The sequence below is a fragment of the Triticum aestivum genome, chromosome 1D (assembly GCF_018294505.1).
Source record: "Triticum aestivum cultivar Chinese Spring chromosome 1D, IWGSC CS RefSeq v2.1, whole genome shotgun sequence".
NCBI lineage: Eukaryota > Viridiplantae > Streptophyta > Magnoliopsida > Poales > Poaceae > Triticum > Triticum aestivum.
Window position 1 is genome coordinate 307,955,668 of NC_057796.1, and position 19,935 is coordinate 307,975,602.

The 19,935-nt window shown below is 43.2% G+C and overlaps 2 protein-coding genes across 2 annotated transcripts; one reads left to right on the plus strand and one right to left on the minus strand.

Annotated features, from left to right (window-relative positions):
- The first annotated feature begins 7,195 nt into the window (after positions 1-7,195).
- On the plus strand, positions 7,196-9,917 carry LOC123181656 (mediator of RNA polymerase II transcription subunit 31). Its single transcript, XM_044593976.1, has 6 exons — positions 7,196-7,419; positions 7,524-7,627; positions 8,015-8,111; positions 8,183-8,261; positions 8,666-8,943; positions 9,522-9,917. The coding sequence occupies exons 1-6, from the start codon at positions 7,361-7,363 to the stop codon at positions 9,529-9,531; spliced, it is 627 nt and encodes a 208-aa protein (XP_044449911.1). The 5' UTR covers positions 7,196-7,360; the 3' UTR covers positions 9,532-9,917.
- Positions 9,918-12,209: 2,292 nt separating this feature from the next.
- Positions 12,210-16,589, minus strand: LOC123181657 (RNA-binding KH domain-containing protein PEPPER). The gene is made up of 6 exons (XM_044593977.1): positions 16,185-16,589; positions 14,341-14,596; positions 13,543-13,697; positions 13,201-13,464; positions 12,757-12,951; positions 12,210-12,670 (listed from the first exon to the last, which is right to left on the minus strand). Exons 1-6 carry the CDS (start codon positions 16,473-16,475, stop codon positions 12,479-12,481), a joined length of 1,353 nt encoding a protein of 450 aa, XP_044449912.1. The 5' UTR covers positions 16,476-16,589; the 3' UTR covers positions 12,210-12,478.
- Between the last annotated feature and the right edge of the window lie 3,346 nt (positions 16,590-19,935).

Sequence of the window (19,935 nt, forward strand, 5' to 3'; positions counted from 1 at the left end):
AAGGCCCAGAAGGCCGGCTCATGTTATGGTGGGCCGGCTTAAGAAGAAAGGGATGACGAATATTTCCTTTACGAGGAAGCAAGACCCGGACTTGTAATTAACTTGTAAGAGAAGATAGACTAGTCCAAGTCCTACTAGGACTCCACATGTAACCCGCCCCTCTAACTTATATAAGGAGGGGCAGGGCACCCCAAAGAGAGGGGGGACAAGAAACAATCTTTAGGGCTAGACACAAAGAGCCGGCCGAGCCGGCGATTCACTCATGATCATAATGAGACCTAGCCTCAAACAGCATGTAGGGTTATTACCGGATGATGTTTCCCGGGGCTCGAAGCTATCTAAATCCCTGTCTTGTGTTGTGTCTCTCGATTCCGCCCAACCCCTCTCAAGCTACCGCAAGATGCGTTGGCCTCGCGACTAAGTCCTGACACTAAGGACATCTGCCGTGACAATTCCACGACATAACCCATAAACCGTGTTCACTTCCCGGACTCCGCCGAGAAGAGACCATCACGGCTACACACGCGGTTGATGCGTTTTATTTAAAACAAGTGTCAAGTTCTCTACAACCGGATGTTAACAAATTCCCATCTGCCACATAACCGCGGGCACGGCTCTCGAAAGTTTATACCCTGCAGGGGTGTCCCAACTTAGCACATTATAAGCTCTCATGGTCAACGAAGGATATTCCTTCTCCCGGGAAGACCCGATCAGTCTCGGAATCTCGGTTACAAGACATTTCGACGATGGTAAAACAAAACCAGCAAAGCCGCCCGATGTGTCCACAATCCCGATAGGAGTCGCACGTATCTCGTTCTCAGGACACACCGGATGAGCAAGACGTCGGGTTGGCATAGACCCTGGTTGCCCAGGGGGCACCGGACATCGCTCGGTTTGGACCAGCACTTAGACAAACACTGGCCCGGGGGGGTAAAATAAAGATGACCCTCGGGATGCGCGACTCCCAAGGGAAAAAGGCTAGGTGAGGCAAATGTAAAACCAAGGTTGGGCCTTGCTGGAAGAGTTTTATTCAAAGCAAACTGTCAAGGGGGTCCCATAAATCACCCAACCGCGTAAGGGACGCAAAATCAAGGAACATAACACCGGTATGACGGAAACTAGGGCGGCAAGAGTGGAACAAAACGCCAGGCATAAGGCCGAGCCTTCCACCCTTTACCAAGTATATAGTTGCATTAATTAATAAAGAGATATTGTGATATCCCAACATAAACAAAATCCAACATGGAGCAATCTTCATCTTCACCTGCAACTAGCAACGCTATAAGAGGGGCTGAGCAAAGTGGTAACATAGCCAAACAACGGTTTGCTAGGAAGGGTGACAAAGGTTAGAGGTTCATGGCAATTTGGGAGGCTTGAAGAGCAAGTGATAGGTAGCACAGCATAATGATAGAACGAAGCAACTAGCACAGCAATGATAGTAATGAGATCCAAGGTGACGGTCATCTTGCCTGAAATCCCGCTAGGAAGAAGAACGAGTCCATGAAGAAGATGAAGCCACGAAGACGAACGAATCCTCACGATCGCAACGACACGGGAACTATCGAGAAGAAGCACACAACATGGTAAACACACCACACATGAACAAGGCATGATGCTCAACCAAGTATGATGCATGACAAGGCTATATGAAGCTACTCATGGCAAGAGATGATGCATACAAGAGCAACACATCAAAGCAAGTTTAAATGAGGCCAGAAACAACATAGAACAAATCCGGTAAGTCCTCATATGCAAATTTCGAAATTGGTCCAGATCTGAATAAGCCTTATGTTCAAGTTGTTAAACAGCAATTTAAGATGCACCAAGATGATCTACACGAAATTTTAGTCAAGTTACATATAAAGTTCATTAGATTCGAAGTTACGGCCTAGAAGATATGAGCAAAACAAGTTAAACATGGCATTGATGCAAAATGCATCCAAACATCAAGCAAACACATTCAAAACAAGGATGCAACAAGGTAACATGAAACTACATGCAATTCTAAGCAAGTTACATGTAGGGCACGCTCGAAACAGAGCAACGGTGCAACACATACACTCCAAACAAGATATAGCAACAATCTGTCCAAAACAGCAACTAGGCATGTTGCAAGCATCAAAACAATATGCTACAGCAACTCAACATGAAAACAAAAGGCATGGACATGATGTACAGGTAAAGCATTGCAAAACATGAACACTGAGCTATCACTAGAACATGCTCAGAAGGACATGGCAAGATTGCAAATAATAACAGTTTCATAAACTTAGCAGAAATTACTGGACATGACAGAAATAACATCAGGTTGCAAAGTTTAGAGCTATCAAACGACAACCTACAGGAACATATCATAGCAAACAAAGGCAGGGCAATAATCTACTAATTGTATATAACAAAAGTCCCTTAATGATCACGAGCCAAAAAGGCACAGAAGATATGATGGCACCCAGATAAACATAGCAAGTTTCATAAACAGTTTCAGACTTAGAAGAAAAACAGAGCATGGCAGAAATAACGATAAGTAGACATGTTGGTGAGCTTGAACCACTCACCACAAAGAAATACATGGCATGGCAAGGTAACCAGCAGTAAGAAGGCATAAACATGAAGCTAAGCATGGCAATAGCATAGTCATAGGGTACCTGGATCACTAGCAAAACACATGGCAAAACTGATTATCATGTAAACAATCTACCAGGAACATTTTATAACAAAAGTAGAGCAAGATTAAGACATGCTAGAGCACTCCATAATTGCAAATATGGGCATGGATGGATAGATCATAACATGTGTAACCAAACATCATTAGTGAACATCTCCAGAGTATGTATAGAACTCATGGAGACAGCAGGTTTACATGGCAACAAAATATAACAGACTCAGACTTGGCACAAATCACTGTCACAGAAATCAGCAACATCATGGAGGCTACTTTGCATGCTTGTGCTAGTCACCACATAGATCACAAAAATACAAGACAAGCACCCCTATAGATATGGCATGATGTAGATCAAAATACATGTAGAGCTCATGCTCATAGAATGCACACACAAAATGCAATGAAAAAGACAAATCATCAAGTTCTGATAACAGGCAGCAGTTAACATCATATAGCACTCTTGCAACGATGATTAGGACATTAAGATGATCTCAAACAAGCATGGCACAATGGAACAAAATGAAGATCATCTCATGATGAACATTTTTACATATTATGCACGCAAAACGGAGTAGTATACAAAAAGTTATGCTATGATGAACATGAGCACATAATGCAACAATTCGGGGACTTAGTAGAAAAATCACCTCCGGATCTAGGGTTGACCCGGGCACGCAGAACGAGGCGGCGGCAGATCTCGCCGGAATCTCACCGGAGTTGACCGGAGAAGGTCGTGGGGCGCCGGACGAGGTCGTGGACAACGGGGAAGGACGGAGGAGGCCGGCGTGGGGCGGATCTGGCCCGGATCGGCCGGATCCGGGCGCGGCAGCGGACAGGGAGGCGGGGCGACGCCGATCTCCGGCGGGACGAGCTCCGGTCGGCGAGGTCACTGCAGGGCGGAGGAGGAGATGAGCGGCGGCGACCGGGCGCGCGGGTCGGCGAGCGACACCGGGCGGTGAGGTCGGGCGCGGCCGCGGCGATGGACGGCGGAGGAGACGAAGCGGCGAGGCGGCGGGGTTCCGGCGAGGTCGGGCGCGGGCGCCGGCGCACGTCGGAGCGGGCGGCGGAGCGCGGGGAACCCGAGCGGCGGCGGGGGGGCGCTCGGGCCCGCGGGGCGCGGCGGCGGGCGCGGTCGGGCTGGCGCGGGCCCGCGATGGGCCTGGCAGGCCGCGGCCGTGAGAACGACGGCGGCGGACAGGTGGCGGCTCCGGATTGGGCAGGGGCGGTGGTGGACATGTCCGGGCGTGAGGGTGGACGTGTCCGTCGGCGGGAGGAGGAAGAAGCTAGGGTTTCGTCCGCGAAAAATGGAAGGGGAGGTGTTTATATAGGTAGAGGGAGGTAGGGATGTCCAAATGGGGTGCGATTTTCGCCCACACGATCGTGATCGAACGGCGGAGAGCATGGAGGGGGTTAGGATGGGCTAGGTGGGCTGTGTGAAGAGGTGCTAGGCTGCAAAGAGAAGGGGGGTTTTCGGGCTACGCGGTTAACCGTTGGGGCGTCAAGCGAACTCCAAATGGAATGAAATTTGACGGGCGGTCTACCGGTGCTATACCAAGGCCACTCGGCAAATCTCGACCCATTCCGAGAACGTTTTTCTCCTGCTCACGAAACAAGGTCTGAGAGGGGCGACGGGTGCGTGTGAGAGTGTCGGATCGTGAAACGGACAACGCGGAAAAAGACCGGATGCAAGTTTTAAAAAACATGCAGATGAAAAGCAGATGATGACATGGAAAAATGCAACACGCAAGCAAATGACATGGCAACAACGACGAATAACTGGAAGACAGCTGGCGCATCGGATCGGGGGCGTTACATGACGTCCCCGGGCTGTACGTGTGTTGAACGCGGAGATACCGTCCGTTCGGCACTAGATCGGATCTTCCGCGATTTGAATCGCCGCGAGTACGACTCCACAGAGAATTATTACTACGTTCCCCAACAATTTCGTCGCTATAATTTACTTATTTTTTGAACGAAATAAGGGAACTAAATATGCATATCATCTTTATGCATCTGCCTTGGAATTTTTGTGAACCTATCAATATCGTTCTTTGTTCGTGCTTTGATCATGTGAGCTCTCACGTGCAAAAGGACGTATGACTTACTAGTTTTTTGGAAGGGACTACTAACACTCCTTTTGGCTTCAAGCTTTCGAACCCTGGATCCCAAATGTTTGTGTTGCTAGAGTTCTCCACTTCTCCACCAAAGTCCTAAGCATCCATCTAAGTGAAGGAGAACACATGTTTGAGTTAGATCCACGATCCAACCAAGCAAACCCATAATCTCGTATATGCGTTTTCATTGAGCTAGGTACCTTTATAGATTTGTGACTCCTCGAGGTTAAAGTTACTTGCGACATTCATTCTCTAGAATTGCTTCTGGAAGTTTGTGGAGGTATTGGAGATCGCTTCAAGATGATCTACTAGTGATTGAACCCCAACTTTGTCGTCGGAGCTCAAGGTAGGAAGACAATGTCTATGTGGGGACAACCCATGTCAACTAAAAAACCCTTGTTTCCACGCTTCTCCAACAATAAAGACCCAGAATCTTCAAGAGGATCCGAATTCCGGGCCTACATCCCGTACTTCAGTCACTCTGATTGATTCTAAAACTTTTTTCTTGAATATATGATTCTAGTTTTTTAGCACAATCGACTAGGCTTTATTGGTGAATAACCATTTGGTGATACAAATCGAATAATAGGGTTGGGTGAGCCAAGAGTGTCTCCCTTGATCCAACGTAGTGCATACCTAGCTTGATCGCGAGCTTCGCAATTCGAGCTCCTAAATTCATAGATGAAATTACGTGTGATAAAAGAGGATCAGTGAACTTCTATCTCTCTGGTGCTTGCTTCATATCTCCCTCCATTCTTTTTAGCAATGTCATTGACCAAATTTTAGCAATCCAGAGCGATGTGGAGGCGTTGGATGTATAAGTCTCTAGCCAGAGCAAGATCCTCCCGACAAGCTAACGCCTCCAAAGTCGTAGGGTCGGCCACTCCTAACAAGACAAGGGCTGAAGCCCCTAAGTACATACCTTGCTCATCGCAACAAAAGGTGGCGACGACTCCACTGGTCCCTATATTGTGATACAACACATCCATGTTGATTTTCACCAAACCGGAAGGGGGAAGATTCCAGAATTGGGCATTGTGTGGAAGAGGAGCCACAACTGGTCATGGCGGTGCCAAATTCTTGGGGTCCTCTAGCTCCGCAATGTAACGGATGACAAAATCATGTGTGGCGACTCGACTCGGAAGACTTTGATTCTAGTTTGTACATTTGATTCTAGTACTTTGAGTTAGGAGAAATTTTGAAGCCCATACATAATCCCTTTTTAGGGGGCTTGGGGGACGGAAAGGAGAGCGCCTCTACAACGCCTTTAGTGTCGGGACGCATGCTGGCGCTCACGGGACTGCAAAATGGACCACGATCCATTAGCTTCGCTCGCTAGCGACCGCTCACTCCAACAACATAGTTCTGAAAAGAAAGAAAACTACGGCTTAAGAGAAACAAAATCCGGGTTTAATAGACTAGAAATAATAATATAAATTTGAAAAGATCGTGAACTTTTAAAAAGTTTGAAATTTGAGAAAAGTTCAAAGTCCACAAATTTATAAAAAATAAGGTTTAAAAATAGATTTGAGAAATATTCATAAATTTGAAAAATGTTTGCGGATTTATAAAAAAACACAAACTTGAAAAAACTTGTGGATTCCAAAAGTATTCACAAACTTGAAAAATCTTCGGAGATTTAACGGATTCAAAGAAAAGTTCCTAGATTTGAAAAAAGACTGCGAACTTGAAAAAAGTTCACGAAACTATTCAAAAAAATTCACGAATTCCTGAATAAAAAAATGTTCATAGATTTGAAAAAAATTGTCAATTTATAATAAATTTGCAAATTTGAAAAAAAGTTCAAGCATTAAAAATGTTCAGTTTTTAATATTTTTTTGCAAATTTGAATAAAAATTCGTGAATTCAAAAAAGTTCATGAAAAATAAAAAATTCCTCATTTAAAATAAAAGAATAAATAAACGAAAAAAAGAAGGGAAAAGAAAAGAGTAAACAAGGGAAAACAAACAATAAAACAGAAAATAAAACGAAAAAATAAAAAGGAAAACTCAAAAATAGGAAAAACGAAAAAGAAAAGTGAATTATTTTTAAAATATACACAAGAAACTATTAAAACCGAACAAACTGGTGAAGAAAAAAGCAACAGAAAACCTGGGCCCAAAAAACGCTGCACCCTGTACCATTTGTCTCAGGCGACAAATAGGAGGATTTGGCGCCGAAAGCGGCCATACAAAAGAGCAATGCTATATCTACGAAGAGTATTTTACGTATCTTACGAACGAGATGAGTTGGCTGCTTTTAATTGGACATTAGTAGAGGCTGGGGCCCACCCTGAAAAGGAAGATTACGTAGGATACGTAACAGCCTTACGTAAGTCTAGCATTTTTGCATACAAAATCAATGTCAGACGTCCAGCACAATAAGACCCTGCACGGTCCGGCGAAGAGGTAACCGGCACAGGCCCCCAAAAGCCCATATACAAGTCACAGGTACGCTCCGTCGCTCCCTCAGAAAAGAATACCGCCTCCCTAAAAAAACTAGGAAAAACAGTCTCCTCACCGGTCCGTCGTCCTCGCCGTCGCCCTACCCATCTCGCCGGCGCCGTCGGGGACCCGCGGGGAGCATGGATGCCATGGAGGAGGATACGCCTCCAGCGCTACCGCCACCGCCACCGCCTACGACGTCAGTGGGCGCCTCCCCTGTTTGCCCGCTTCTCTCATCTCTGTGTTTAGGTCACGCGGAAGCGCTCACATATCTCCCTGATCTGGGCGTCGTGTCGGTTGCAGGGGCGCGAAGCAGCCGCCGTACAAGGATCCTGACGACGGGAGGCAGCGGTTCCTACTGGAGCTGGAGTTCATCCAGTGCCTCGCCAACCCCATCTACATCAACTGTACAGTAACTCTCCTCACAGCCTCTGTTTCAAACTGGTTGGTTAGAGATTAGCTTATTGGGTACCACAGCGCAATTGAGTTTCATCATGGCTGATTTGTGGGTTGAGTCCTGCTGCGAGAGTGAGTAGCTAGCTAATCAAATAGAATTTTTCTTGTTGTTGATTGCGTTAGTCAGTGACTGACCTCTGGAGTAACAAATTCACATGATATGATTTTGTTTTGGTAAGACCGCATATTGTGATAAGGCAAGAGAGATTTAATTATGTATTGCTTATGCTTTGTTGCTTCCTGTGCTTCCGATGTATTCGGGGTCAATATTTTGTATGGGTATTAAACATGATTCTGCTTGGGGGATGGCGTTTATAGTATTTGTTTTGTTCAAGCAGATCTAGCGCAGAATCGGTACTTTGAGGATGAGGCGTTCATCGGGTATCTCAAGTACCTCAAGTATTGGCAGCGTCCGGAGTACATCAAATACATAATGTGAGTCACCTTATACTTTTGATTTGCGCAAATAGGTTGCTCACAGACAGGGTCGTACTGTTATGGTACAGGTATCCGCACTGCCTTTTCTTTCTTGAGCTTCTCCAAAATGCAAATTTCCGAAACGCAATGGCACATCCAGCAAACAAGGTGACCTTTGACCCCATTTGGCTAGAATTACACTCAAGCACCATTCTCACTCTTTACTGTTTACAAGCTTCTTTTTCTTTTCAAACCGTTTCTTTGGAATTGTCTATTTGGAGATTATTACTTTTACGGTTGATTGGTAGTGGACATAAAGGATCTTGGAAATGATAAAATGTTGCTACTAATGCGCTTACAAATATATTAAGTGGATATGTTTATCTCCCGAGGAATTGGTTAAAGCAGTCAAATGTTATGAAAGCATATTAAGCTTCATGCACACTTCTAAAAATGTTCACTGTTTTATCCACATAATATTTTTTCTTAGTATTTGAAAAAAGTGTGTTTATTTATTTAGGACATTGAATCATTTGTATGCAACTAACTCTTACCTGCAAATTTCTTGACAGGAAGTTGCTCATAGGCAGCAATATTTCTTCTGGAAAAACTACAGGAACAATAGACTGAAGCACATCCTGCCGCGTCCTCCTCCCGAACCAACTCCTGCGCCTGCACCAGCACCAGCACCAGTGCCGACGCCTCCGCCTGTTCCTGCACCACCATCGTCTTTGCCAACTATGTCAGCTGTTGGTGCATCTGCAATGCCCCCCATGCAGTTTATAGGAACTCCTGGCGCCAACAACCCAAAGAATGAGATGAGAAATGTTATGGGTGGTAGAAAGAGAAAGTATGTATCTCCCTATCTTGCAATCAATCAATAGCATCTCTTATGCAGTTAATATTATTTCTCCATGAAGTGTCATTACAAAGTTATTAGTTGTAAATACAGTTTTTTTTTCGTTAAAAGTTCCTGTGTACCATAGTTAACAGGTGTTATATTCGAGGGTGATCCAACTCGAAAGGAGTTATGGCCATTCTGCCAATCTAGATTATGAAGTACCTCTTCACTTATTCTGTAAAGATTGTTGATGCTCTCAAGATGCTTCTTAGGAGAACTGAATTAGTCCCGTCCTATCATAGGAATCATCCTGCGTTGAAGGGGTGGAGAAATCTGTTCTATTTGTTCCTTTTTTCTTGGTCCATCTCATGAATCATCCGAGATTTTATGAAAAATGCAAGTTTCAGAGTAGTGTTGTTATGCCTGTGTGCTTGTTAGTCAGTTTTAAATGTGTGCATGGTAGTTTGAGTTTTCACAGGTTATTTCTTTTTCCTCTTGTGATGTATAGTTTGAGCATGCGAGTATGTTGCATTATGTTCAATAAAATGGTTTACAATGACTGATTGTACTGTGTATCTTGGCTGCAGGATGGGCTAGTGAAACATATTGATCAACTTCACGGCTGACGGCATCCCAGAGAAGTGGAAACTCACCTCCCTGTTTCCTGTTGGTAGACCTTTGAAGTAGCAGACAAGTTCGAAGCAGCTCCTGCTTTGGAGCAGCTGGAGTTCTCAACGTGGCATGCGCACTTGGCCCTTGGTTGACTTGATCATTTATCTTATCCTGGCCTTTGATGTAGTTGAATGGAATCTTTACTTGCTGAAACTTTGTGCCAACAGTGGCAGCCGTAAAAGCGAACATTTATCACATATTCTTAGATGGAGCCGCAACATTTGCATACGCAGCTCCATGAAACGCTCCATTGCTCGTTCATATTATTTTGCTGCACAGTTTGTGCCTGGTAATGGAGGGCTTGCATTGCATTTCTCATGCGTACGATTCCGGATCAGGGGCAGCGCCAGTATTAGGCCGCCTCCCTTGCTGCATTTTTTGTTTCAATCTATATTTTCATGGCTCCAGTGATCTCGATGACGAATTCACTTTTTTTTTCCCGGAAAAACGCAAAGGATCTTTGGGCTTCATTTTATTGAAAAGATGGGGAGAGTACAATCCTCCTAGGAGGCTGTTGTTACATGGGTCACGCTCTCAATCAGTGGACGTCCCAGGATGTGGGCATAACAACCCTAAGCCACTGTGCTCCGGCTTGTGCCCAACATTTGGCCACGAATTCACTTTTCTACAATATGTTCACGCCTGAAACTTTTAAGGATTATCTGAAACTTTGAAATTGGACATTTGTCTTTCCTAAATTATTAAAGGATGCGGGCACATGGGAAAAAAATATTCACAGAGTCTCTGGTCTCTGCCACCTCATACGAATAATAAACGAAATACTCCCTCCGTCCCATAATATAGCTTGCAAAAACGTATTTGCGGGATGGAGAGAGTAATTAAAGTATGACGATAAGTAAGAAAATAACAAAGATACTTCGATACGCGGGATGCGCGTTACGCGTCTTTAATATTATAAGGGCATTGGTTAGTAGTTTATTTATACTTTTTTAGGGGGTTTTATTTTTACTATTAAAGCAAAATTTGTGATCGTGTGCAAGAGTTACATCCAGCCATCCGCGCACTACCATCACCTTTGCTCGTGTGCGCCGACAAGTGACCTCTTGATGTACCACCCTCATCTGCTCTAACAAGCTCCATGCCAATCCATCTGCACAAAAATCGTAATAGTTACCCTCACATCTATGATGGTTGCCCCTATTCCCCAACATCGACATCGTCCCCAAGCTTCCAACATCCACGATGTTGTGGGAGCAAATGGATTGGTCATCCATCAATCTTTTCTCTAGTGTTGTCGCTAGGCAAAATCTCGAAAGGGGTATTCAATAGATCATCATAGGAAGATACTTGTGACATGGTTCTCTTGGCGCCCAAGCGACTGCGGAGGGGGGTAGTTGCTTAAGGTAGGCATTAGGGTTGCGGATGCAGGGAGCCCTTGGCGACGGTAACAAACACATCCTCAGCATGGAGGTTGCCAGGTTGGTGAGAACTTAGCGCAAAGATTGTAGTCCCCAATGAGATGTTGCGTCGTTGTCACCATTATTGACTGCAAGGTGTCACCGCAGACAATATTGTCGTTCATTTGCATATTACCCAATACCAATGATCTAAAGTGAGAATCATACGATCTACTCCCTCCTTTCCTAAACCCAAGTCTTTTTAGAGGTTCCAATATGGACTACATATGGAGTAAAATAAAAAAATCTACACTCTAAAATACGTCTTTGTATGTGTCTTTACTAAAATCTCTAAAAGACTTGTATTTGAAACGGAGGGAGTAATTGATAATTGTTATGTTTGAGCATGTTGTATGGTCGTGTTTGGATGAATTGGACTGTTGGTTGTTTAGGTTGCACTTTGAGTGTTTCAGTTAATAAATTTGTCTATCTTACAGTTTCAGATTTCCTCCCCTCCATAGAAACCCACCGCTTGCAGCGACGAGATATGCACCGGCAGTCAATGTTTGATATACTAACAAATTGCAGCCGTCTACTTGATCGATGTCTATATAGCAAAAACTGCTCTCAAAGAAGGCTCTCATTGATGGCTCTCTTTTCTATCTTTGAGGTTAATGGGCAAAAAAAACTTGTGGGAAACGAAAAACTGATTCTCTCTCATATCCATGCTAAGTACGTACTGCCACCATTCTTAAAATAGATACTTGTACGTACTGATCTTATGTATAATACGTATGCGGTGTAATATGTTCGTTAAGACAAAGCTTTGACCAAACTTATTATACTACTCCCTCCGTCCCATAATATAAGACACTTTTTGACATTAGTGTAGTATCAAAAAACGTATTACATTATGGGATGAAGGGAGTACATAAGATATGATGTGAATCTTAGTGACATCAAATTTATGTCACATAAATTACGTATTGATAGAATAATTGTTGGTTAAAAAGCCTTGTCTTAGCCAACCATAATCGAAATTATGACTTGAAATGGAGTTAGATTTACAAAAAAAATCAAGCAAAACTAAATGTAATTTAAGGGCATCCAATGTGCAATTCAATCCTGGGGGCAATTTAAATAAGTGATTATTGTTGTATCAAGCCACAATGTCGCCATAGGACGAGGCTGTTATACTGCTCTTTTTCACCAAGTGGCGCTACTGAAAAACATTGCACCCACAGATGAACACACGTTGAATTACACATTCCTTTCGGCACATGCAGATTATCATCAAATCAGTCGGCACGCAAAAAGACTAGAACAGACTTCCTCGAAATAAGAACATCTACAAATCAAGTAGACACTAAATCACGCACCCCGATTCGATACGACTATAATAGTACCACCCTGAGGAACATGAAGCCAGCAGAGCAACTATTGCTGACATACACAACGATGACCCAGGAGTGGAGACAGGGTGGCCGCAAGCTTGATGGCAAACAGCTACCATCTTAGTAGCGGTAAGTGGAACCGTAACCACCAAGACCTGACGATGAATATCCACTCCCGTCCATGTTAGAATAAGATGGCAGCGATGATGACGGGTAGGCCGAGCTGCCATACGGGTAGCTGGACCTATATAACGGATCTAATACTCCTGCGTAACTGCTCCTCACAGGTTCTCTGTGCGTAGCCAGGGAGTCCTGAATGAAGAGGACACTATATGAGAGTTTTGATCTTGCTAAAAGATGGCATTTTGAACAAGAAAAAAAATTATGATGTCTATTACCTGGATAAGCTGTTGAGCAGATTGTACCTGGGACGACGTCCCCTTTATTTCAACAGTTATATCATCAGGGCTTCCCAAACTCTCTTGAATTGTGACAACAGCACCACTGTTAGCCCGTATGTATGCAATGTTTGCTCCTTTGACTCCTATGATATCTTCTGCATAGGTAAGTGGGATTTGCATGGTTTGTGTTATCTGCATGTCATTTGTTCTTATCAGCAACAGTTCAATGTAAACAAACGTTAGGCTCTATTTGCAAACAACTCATTGTGTTATTTCCCAAAAAGATTAGATTGATGGATGTGATGCACACTGAAGATGAACGGAAGTTGGACACTCTGACTAAAAAAAAGAAAGCCCACGGATTATTATTAAACAAAATATCTTATAGGAAGATTATAGGAAGAAAAGAGAGTACATGCAGAAACATAGGCAAAGACATACCTGTGTAAGTAGAGGGCCAGCACCATGCATTCCAGAAGGTCGTAATGCTGACAAGGCAGGATCTCGCCCATATAATGACACACCTGAGCGATGAATGTTATGTTCTACCAGCGGTTCCCGTTCAAGATACAAATGGTCCCTTTTCATTGGAAGAACATATTCATCACGCACTTCAGGTTGTTGATTTACTTGTGTAGAAACAATTGAATGATGTGGCATATCATTCCAAGTTTCAGCACTGCGATCTTGACTTACTGGGGCATTCTGATAAAAGAATAGGAAATGATGTGTATTAGAAACAATATGGCGAAGCATAGCATGCATTAAAATATATGTGCTTACAGTCTTCTCAAACAATGGAAGTACACTATGGTCAACCAAAAACTTCCGGAGATGATTAGAAACTGCTTGCAGTGCTTTTAGAACTTTCTCTGTTTCACCCTGTATCTCAACTATCCTCTCATCGTCAGTTACATAGAAAGGCCGATCTCGCTCATCTACACAAATTTATACCCACGGTGAGTCATATAGTATATATTATGCATAGCTTCGCACAACACAACAGAAAAAATAATGGATATTAAGCTATTAAATAATATCACAAATAAGCATATGCTTTTTAAAGTGCATAATGTGTTCACACTTCACACGTGTAGAAATATGAACCTTCACCATTTCTATGCAATGCTCTTTCCTAGTTTAAATTCATTCCAATTTCCATATCTTCTGTGACCTATAATACAGTCCATTCTTAACATGTACTCCCTCTGTTCCATAATTCTTGTCATGGTTTTAGTTCAAATTAACCTCATTGCAAACTTTGATCAAGTTTTTAGATAAACGTGTCTACATCATGAACCCAGATACATCATAAGACATATTTTCATATTATATATATTTTGTACTGTAGGTACAAATAGTTTTCTCTAGAAACCTGGTCAGATTGCAAAGTTTGACTTTTCAAAAAAAATGCACTACATTATGGATTAGATGGAGTATGATAAACATTTCTCTTTGTGCTGGGAGGGACATGGAACGCCTAATGGAAATGCTAGAGCAGAAATCCAACGGCAAGACAATCAACTGATGTACAAAAGCATTTGTGTATCAATATAAATACATCAGCCAAGGACATATTACCTACTGATATAACCCTTATTGTAGCACCCGTGCCCTCCTGGATTGCCTTAATTGAAGCACCTTGCTTCCCAATGAGGTTAATTGCTTGAGCTCCAGGAACCACCAACCGGGCAGCACATACACCAGGTGCAGCAGCTGTCTGGGTACCTTCAGCAGCTCCATCTGTTATTCCATTGACACGTTTAAAAACTCTAATCAGAGCGTCCACAGCTGGAGGCAGCTCCAAGCCCGGATCTTCTTTTGCAGACACCAAAACCTGGAATGTCCAAGAGCCATGGTTTACTCAGTGAATCCAAAGGAGATCATCAGGCATGCAAGAGTAATAAAACGTACCCACTAACAGAAGAATATAATACAAATGATTTACACCATCAAGTACATAAATAGTTAAATACTCCCTCCGTCCCATATTAATTGACGCTCAAACGGATGTATCTAGCAGTTTGAGTGACAATTAATATGGGACGGAGGGAGTAGTTCGCTATTCAACTTTATCCGACCAAAAGAACGGCAATCAATTCACACAATACTCCCTCCTTCCCACAAAATAGATCCCCTAAGTTTTGTCATAAGTCAAGCTTTCTTAAATTTGACCAAGATTATAGAAAACATTTTAACATTTACAATACAAAATCAATATCAATATATTCATCAAGAAATATGTATTCATAGCAGATTTATTTGGTTATAGATGTTTGATATTTTTTTCTATAAACTTGGTCAAACTTCCTAAGACAAAACTTAGGGAATCTATTTTGTGGGAATATGGAGTAATAGATAGATGGAATGGGTATACAAAACAATTCTCTGTGCACAACACTGAGCAAAACAAACTGACTTTTCAGGAACATATTATGAGGGCCACCTATAAATACTAGTATGTACGCACATGCAATGCACATTTTAACATTATGGGAGATTATTGGTAGGAAAAAACATAAACTTGCTAATAGATTCGAAGGAAAAAACATCTTGATTTATAGATGCAGAAATAAATTGTATTATAAAGAAAATCGGGATTAACATATGCAATCCCCACAATTTGTTAACAAAGAATCCCGCAAAAAATGTTAATAAAGAAAATAATTAAAAAATGAAATTTAATTTTACTTCATGTTTCTCCCCCAAAACCAACTTTTTTGGGCTCAACTCGTTGCCAACCATAAGCTGCAACATGGATGGCCCAAGAGGAATCAGTATGGGCCACGTCTCTTGAGAAGGATTAGCGTTCATTCTAGAACATGGTGGATGCAACAACCATGCACTGTTCACTGCGAATCCCACTACTTTCAGCCGTTGGATTTAGGACATAAATTGTTAGGATTGATGGCTAGCTCTCATTCAAAACTGGTACACTGTATAGTAGTATAGATGTCAGTGGCTATAATTTTTTTTTTCACATCTCCCCTTCTCTAAGATATAACACACCACCCTAGCAAGTACATGTACGGTTCACCGCAATAAATGACACCGTCGTATATTAGATGAAATTGACGTGCAATCCAAAAATGACCCAAGCATGTCAATTTGGTTCGATGCCTCGAGCCTCGAGCCTCCCACATCCCCTTATGTCTATTTCATGTATCAGCGAATCGAAATCGCACTTGAAGCACTGTAGGCTCAGACACTCCGAGCTATGTCAAAGCACATTAACCACCAACCTATTTACCAGGATTCCAGCAACCATTGCTAACATGCAGCACCAATTGGACATGTAGAACAGAGAAGATTGTAATTCCAAAGTGCCAATCAATCTAGCCATCAGGTATTTCAATCCCCGACTAGTCAATAACGGATTCCTGACAGGAAAGGGCAAACGTTAGCTAAAGTTTGTGGGTACTCACAATGCGCTCGGTGGCGCCGACAGGACCCTCGAGGACGCGGACCCTGGCCTTGGTCTCCTCGACGAGACGCTTGATGAGCTCGCCCTTCCGCCCGATGATGCTCCCGACCTTCAGCACGGGCACAACCATCCGGAACACGTTGTCCCCCGGCCACCCGGGCCACCTCTTCGCCTCCGGGACGGCCTCCGCCTCCGCCGAGGCATCGGCCTCCTCGGCGGCCGGCGGGGGCGGTGATGCGGGCACACCAACCTCCGTGGCGGCGGCGGTGGCTGCGGCGGCGGGGTCGTCCATGGCGGTGGAAGCTGCCGACGCGACGGCTAGGGTTTGGGTGTGGACTGCAGCCGCGGGTGTGGAGAGACCTGTCAAGTGGAAGGAAGGGGATGGGGAGGAGGTGCACGAGATCTGGGTGTGCGTTTTGCTGGTTTGATTTCTCACGGGCTCTTCCGTGCCTGCGCTAACATATGGGCCAGATATTTTAGTTTTAGGCCCCCACCTGTGCTGATATAACTGCACTTTACCAGCTCCTGCCGCCTCTAGAGAAGTCAAATGGGCCGGTTTGTTAGTATTTTGAAGAAAAAATAGAAAACAAACAAATAATAATATATAACTTTAAAATAAATATAATCTACTATGTAATAAGACTATTTTGAAGAAGAAAACTATAAATATATATTTGAAATATTTTTCACCATTTCTAACAAAAGTTCATGTCAAATAATAAAAGGTTTATACAACTTATAAGGCCCCGTTCGCTTCACAGGTTTCCAAACCTTTCGAAAGGAATCCTCAATTCCACAGGTTATTTTTTCTTTGATACGTTCGTTTCAAAGGAACTAGCTACAGTATACCAGAGGAAAGGCTCGCCAGTAGTGTCGATTTCACAGGAATCTTTGCATCCACCCTGACCACTTTTTTTGGGCGGAAGCCCGAGGCAGCCATAGGAAAGGTGAATAAAGTATACTATACCAAAGCATGCTGTGAGACGTGAGAGAAGAAGAACTAGCTGAAATGAATATAAAATATTCTAATAGCTACCGCTAGTGTGTGATTAGCAGTGGGACTTCCTGCGCTCTTTCTTCGTCCACCGAACACACAGTCTTTGTTCATTTTCTTTGTTTTCAATTCCTTGGTGTTGTACCTGAACTCATTCCCTATTCCTGCACATTTTTACATTCCTATGGTTCAGAACCCTTTAAAGAGAACGGGGCCTAAGAATTGTTTAACCACATAAAACAAATCTATTGTAAGTTTTTCTATTGAAATGCGTCTCAACTCATATAAAAGTATTCAATTATGTCAAATAAAATTGTTCATACCAGAAGAAGTGGTCCTAGCTCACTTGATTAGGGAGTGGGTGTACAACCGAGCCATCCAGGTTCTCATGGACACGAACTTGGTTTCTTATATTTAAAAACTCAATTTTTCGGCCTCCCTTATCAATTTACTTTTAAAAACATGTACACACCTTTTAGAGAAATGATTCATGCAACTTCTAAAACTTGACCTTAGAAAAAAACTTGAAAAGTGTCTTTCTATGGACATTATCATTTTATATGAAAAGCCTTTTTTGAAATATTTTACTCACCTCATGAAATTTGCTCATATATTTTGAAGAAAAAGAACTCTGTGATGCTAATTTGTAAGTATTGAATCGTCAAAAACCTATTATATGTGATGAACATGAAAAGCGAAAGTGTAAAAACAAGGGAGGAAAGATGACTACAAAAATGGTAAAATAATAATGGAAAATGAAAATAAAAGGTGAAAGTAAAAGAATGGAAAAGGATGAAAAGATAATGAGACAAAATGGATAAACCTCCTTAATGGGTCAGCTCAATGGAGAGAGTGGGTTCCTTGTCGCCCTAATCCGATAAAGATGGGTAAGAACCTATTAAATCCTACTTTCATGTTTATAACACAACGACGTAATTGGCTCGATGCTCCACCACATCCTCACCGCCTTCCCCTATCACATGTGGCCCACAACCTAGTCCGAGGATATCTATACCCCAGACCTCATCATGTCAGGGTCTATCCCATCACCATGGAAATTTTACTCTTTAAGTAAATTTTGTAACCTGTAAATTGGCAGTGGAACATTAAAAAGGTGTCATCCCTATCGTATCAATACTAAAGATGTATTTGACCATGAGGGAACAACCAAACCATTTGAGATGACTATGAGTAGACGAACTTTTTGTGGACACCTCATGTCGGTTCATAATTCCAGTTGTAATCTCGATGGGCTCACACATAGCAGGGCGCCCATAAGGGATTCACACAAGGTAGTTTACCCAGGTTCAAGCCCTCACGATGAGGGACCCCCCTGAAGGAAATATGCCCTAGAGGCAATAATAAAGTTATTATTTATTTCCTTATATCATGATAAATGTTTATTATTCATGCTAGAATTGTATTAACCGGAAACATAATACATGTGTGAATACATAGACAAACAGAGTGTCACTAGTATGCCTCTACTTGACTAGCTCGTTGATCAAAGATGGTTATGTTTCCTAGCCATAGACATGAGTTGTCATTTGATTAACGGGATCACATCATTAGGAGAATGATGCGATTGACTTGACCCATTCCGTTAGCTTAGCACTCGATCGTTTAGTATGTTGCTATTGCTTTCTTCATGACTTATACATGTTCCTATGACTATGAGATTATGCAACTCCCGTTTACCGGAGGAACACTTTGTGTGATACCAAACGTCACAACGTAACTGGGTGATTATAAAGGTGCTCTACAGGTGTCTCCAAAGGTACTTGTTGGGTTGGCGTATTTCGAGACTAGGATTTGTCACTCCGATTGTCGGAGAGGTATCTCTGGGCCCACTCAGTAATACACATTACTATAAGCCTTGCAAGCATTGTGACTAATGAGTTAGTTGCGGGATGATGTATTACGGAATGAGTAAAGAGACTTGCCGGTAACGAGATTGAACTAGGTATAGAGATACCGACGATCGAATCTCGGGCAAGTAACATACCGATGACAAAGGGAACAACGTATGTTGTTATGCGGTCTGACCGATAAAGATCTTCGTAGAATATGTGGGAACCAATATGAGCATCCAGGTTCCGCTATTGGTTATTGACCGGAGAGGTGTCTCGGTCATGTCTACATAGTTCTCGAACCCGTAGGGTCCGCACGGTTAACGTTACGATGACAGTTATATTATGAGTTTATATGTTTTGATGTACCGAAGGTTGTTCGGAGTCCCAGATGTGATCACGGACATGACGAGGAGTCTCGAAATGGTCGAGACATAAAGATTGATATATTGGAAGCCTATGTTTGGACATCGGAAGTGTTCCGGGTGAAATCGGGATTTTTTCGGAGTACCGGGAGGTTACCGGAACCCCCCGGTAACTTAATGGGCCTTATTGGGCCTAGGTGGAAGAGAGGAGAGGAGGCTAGGGCAGGGCCGCGCGCCCCTTCCCCCCAGTCCAAATAGGACAAGGAGAGGGGGGCGGCGCCCCCCCCTTCCTTCCTCCCCTCCACCTCTTCCCCCTCTCTCCTAGTCCAACATGGAAAAGGGAGGGGAGTCCTACTCCCGGTAGGAGTAGGACTCCTCCTAGGCGCGCCTCTCCTCCTTGGCCGGCGGCCTCCCCCTTGCACCTTTATATACGGGGGCAGGGGGCACCTCTAGACACAATTGATCAACGATCTTTTAGCCGTGTGCGGTGCCCCCCTCCACCATATTACACCTCGATAATATCATAGCGGTGCTTAGGCGAAG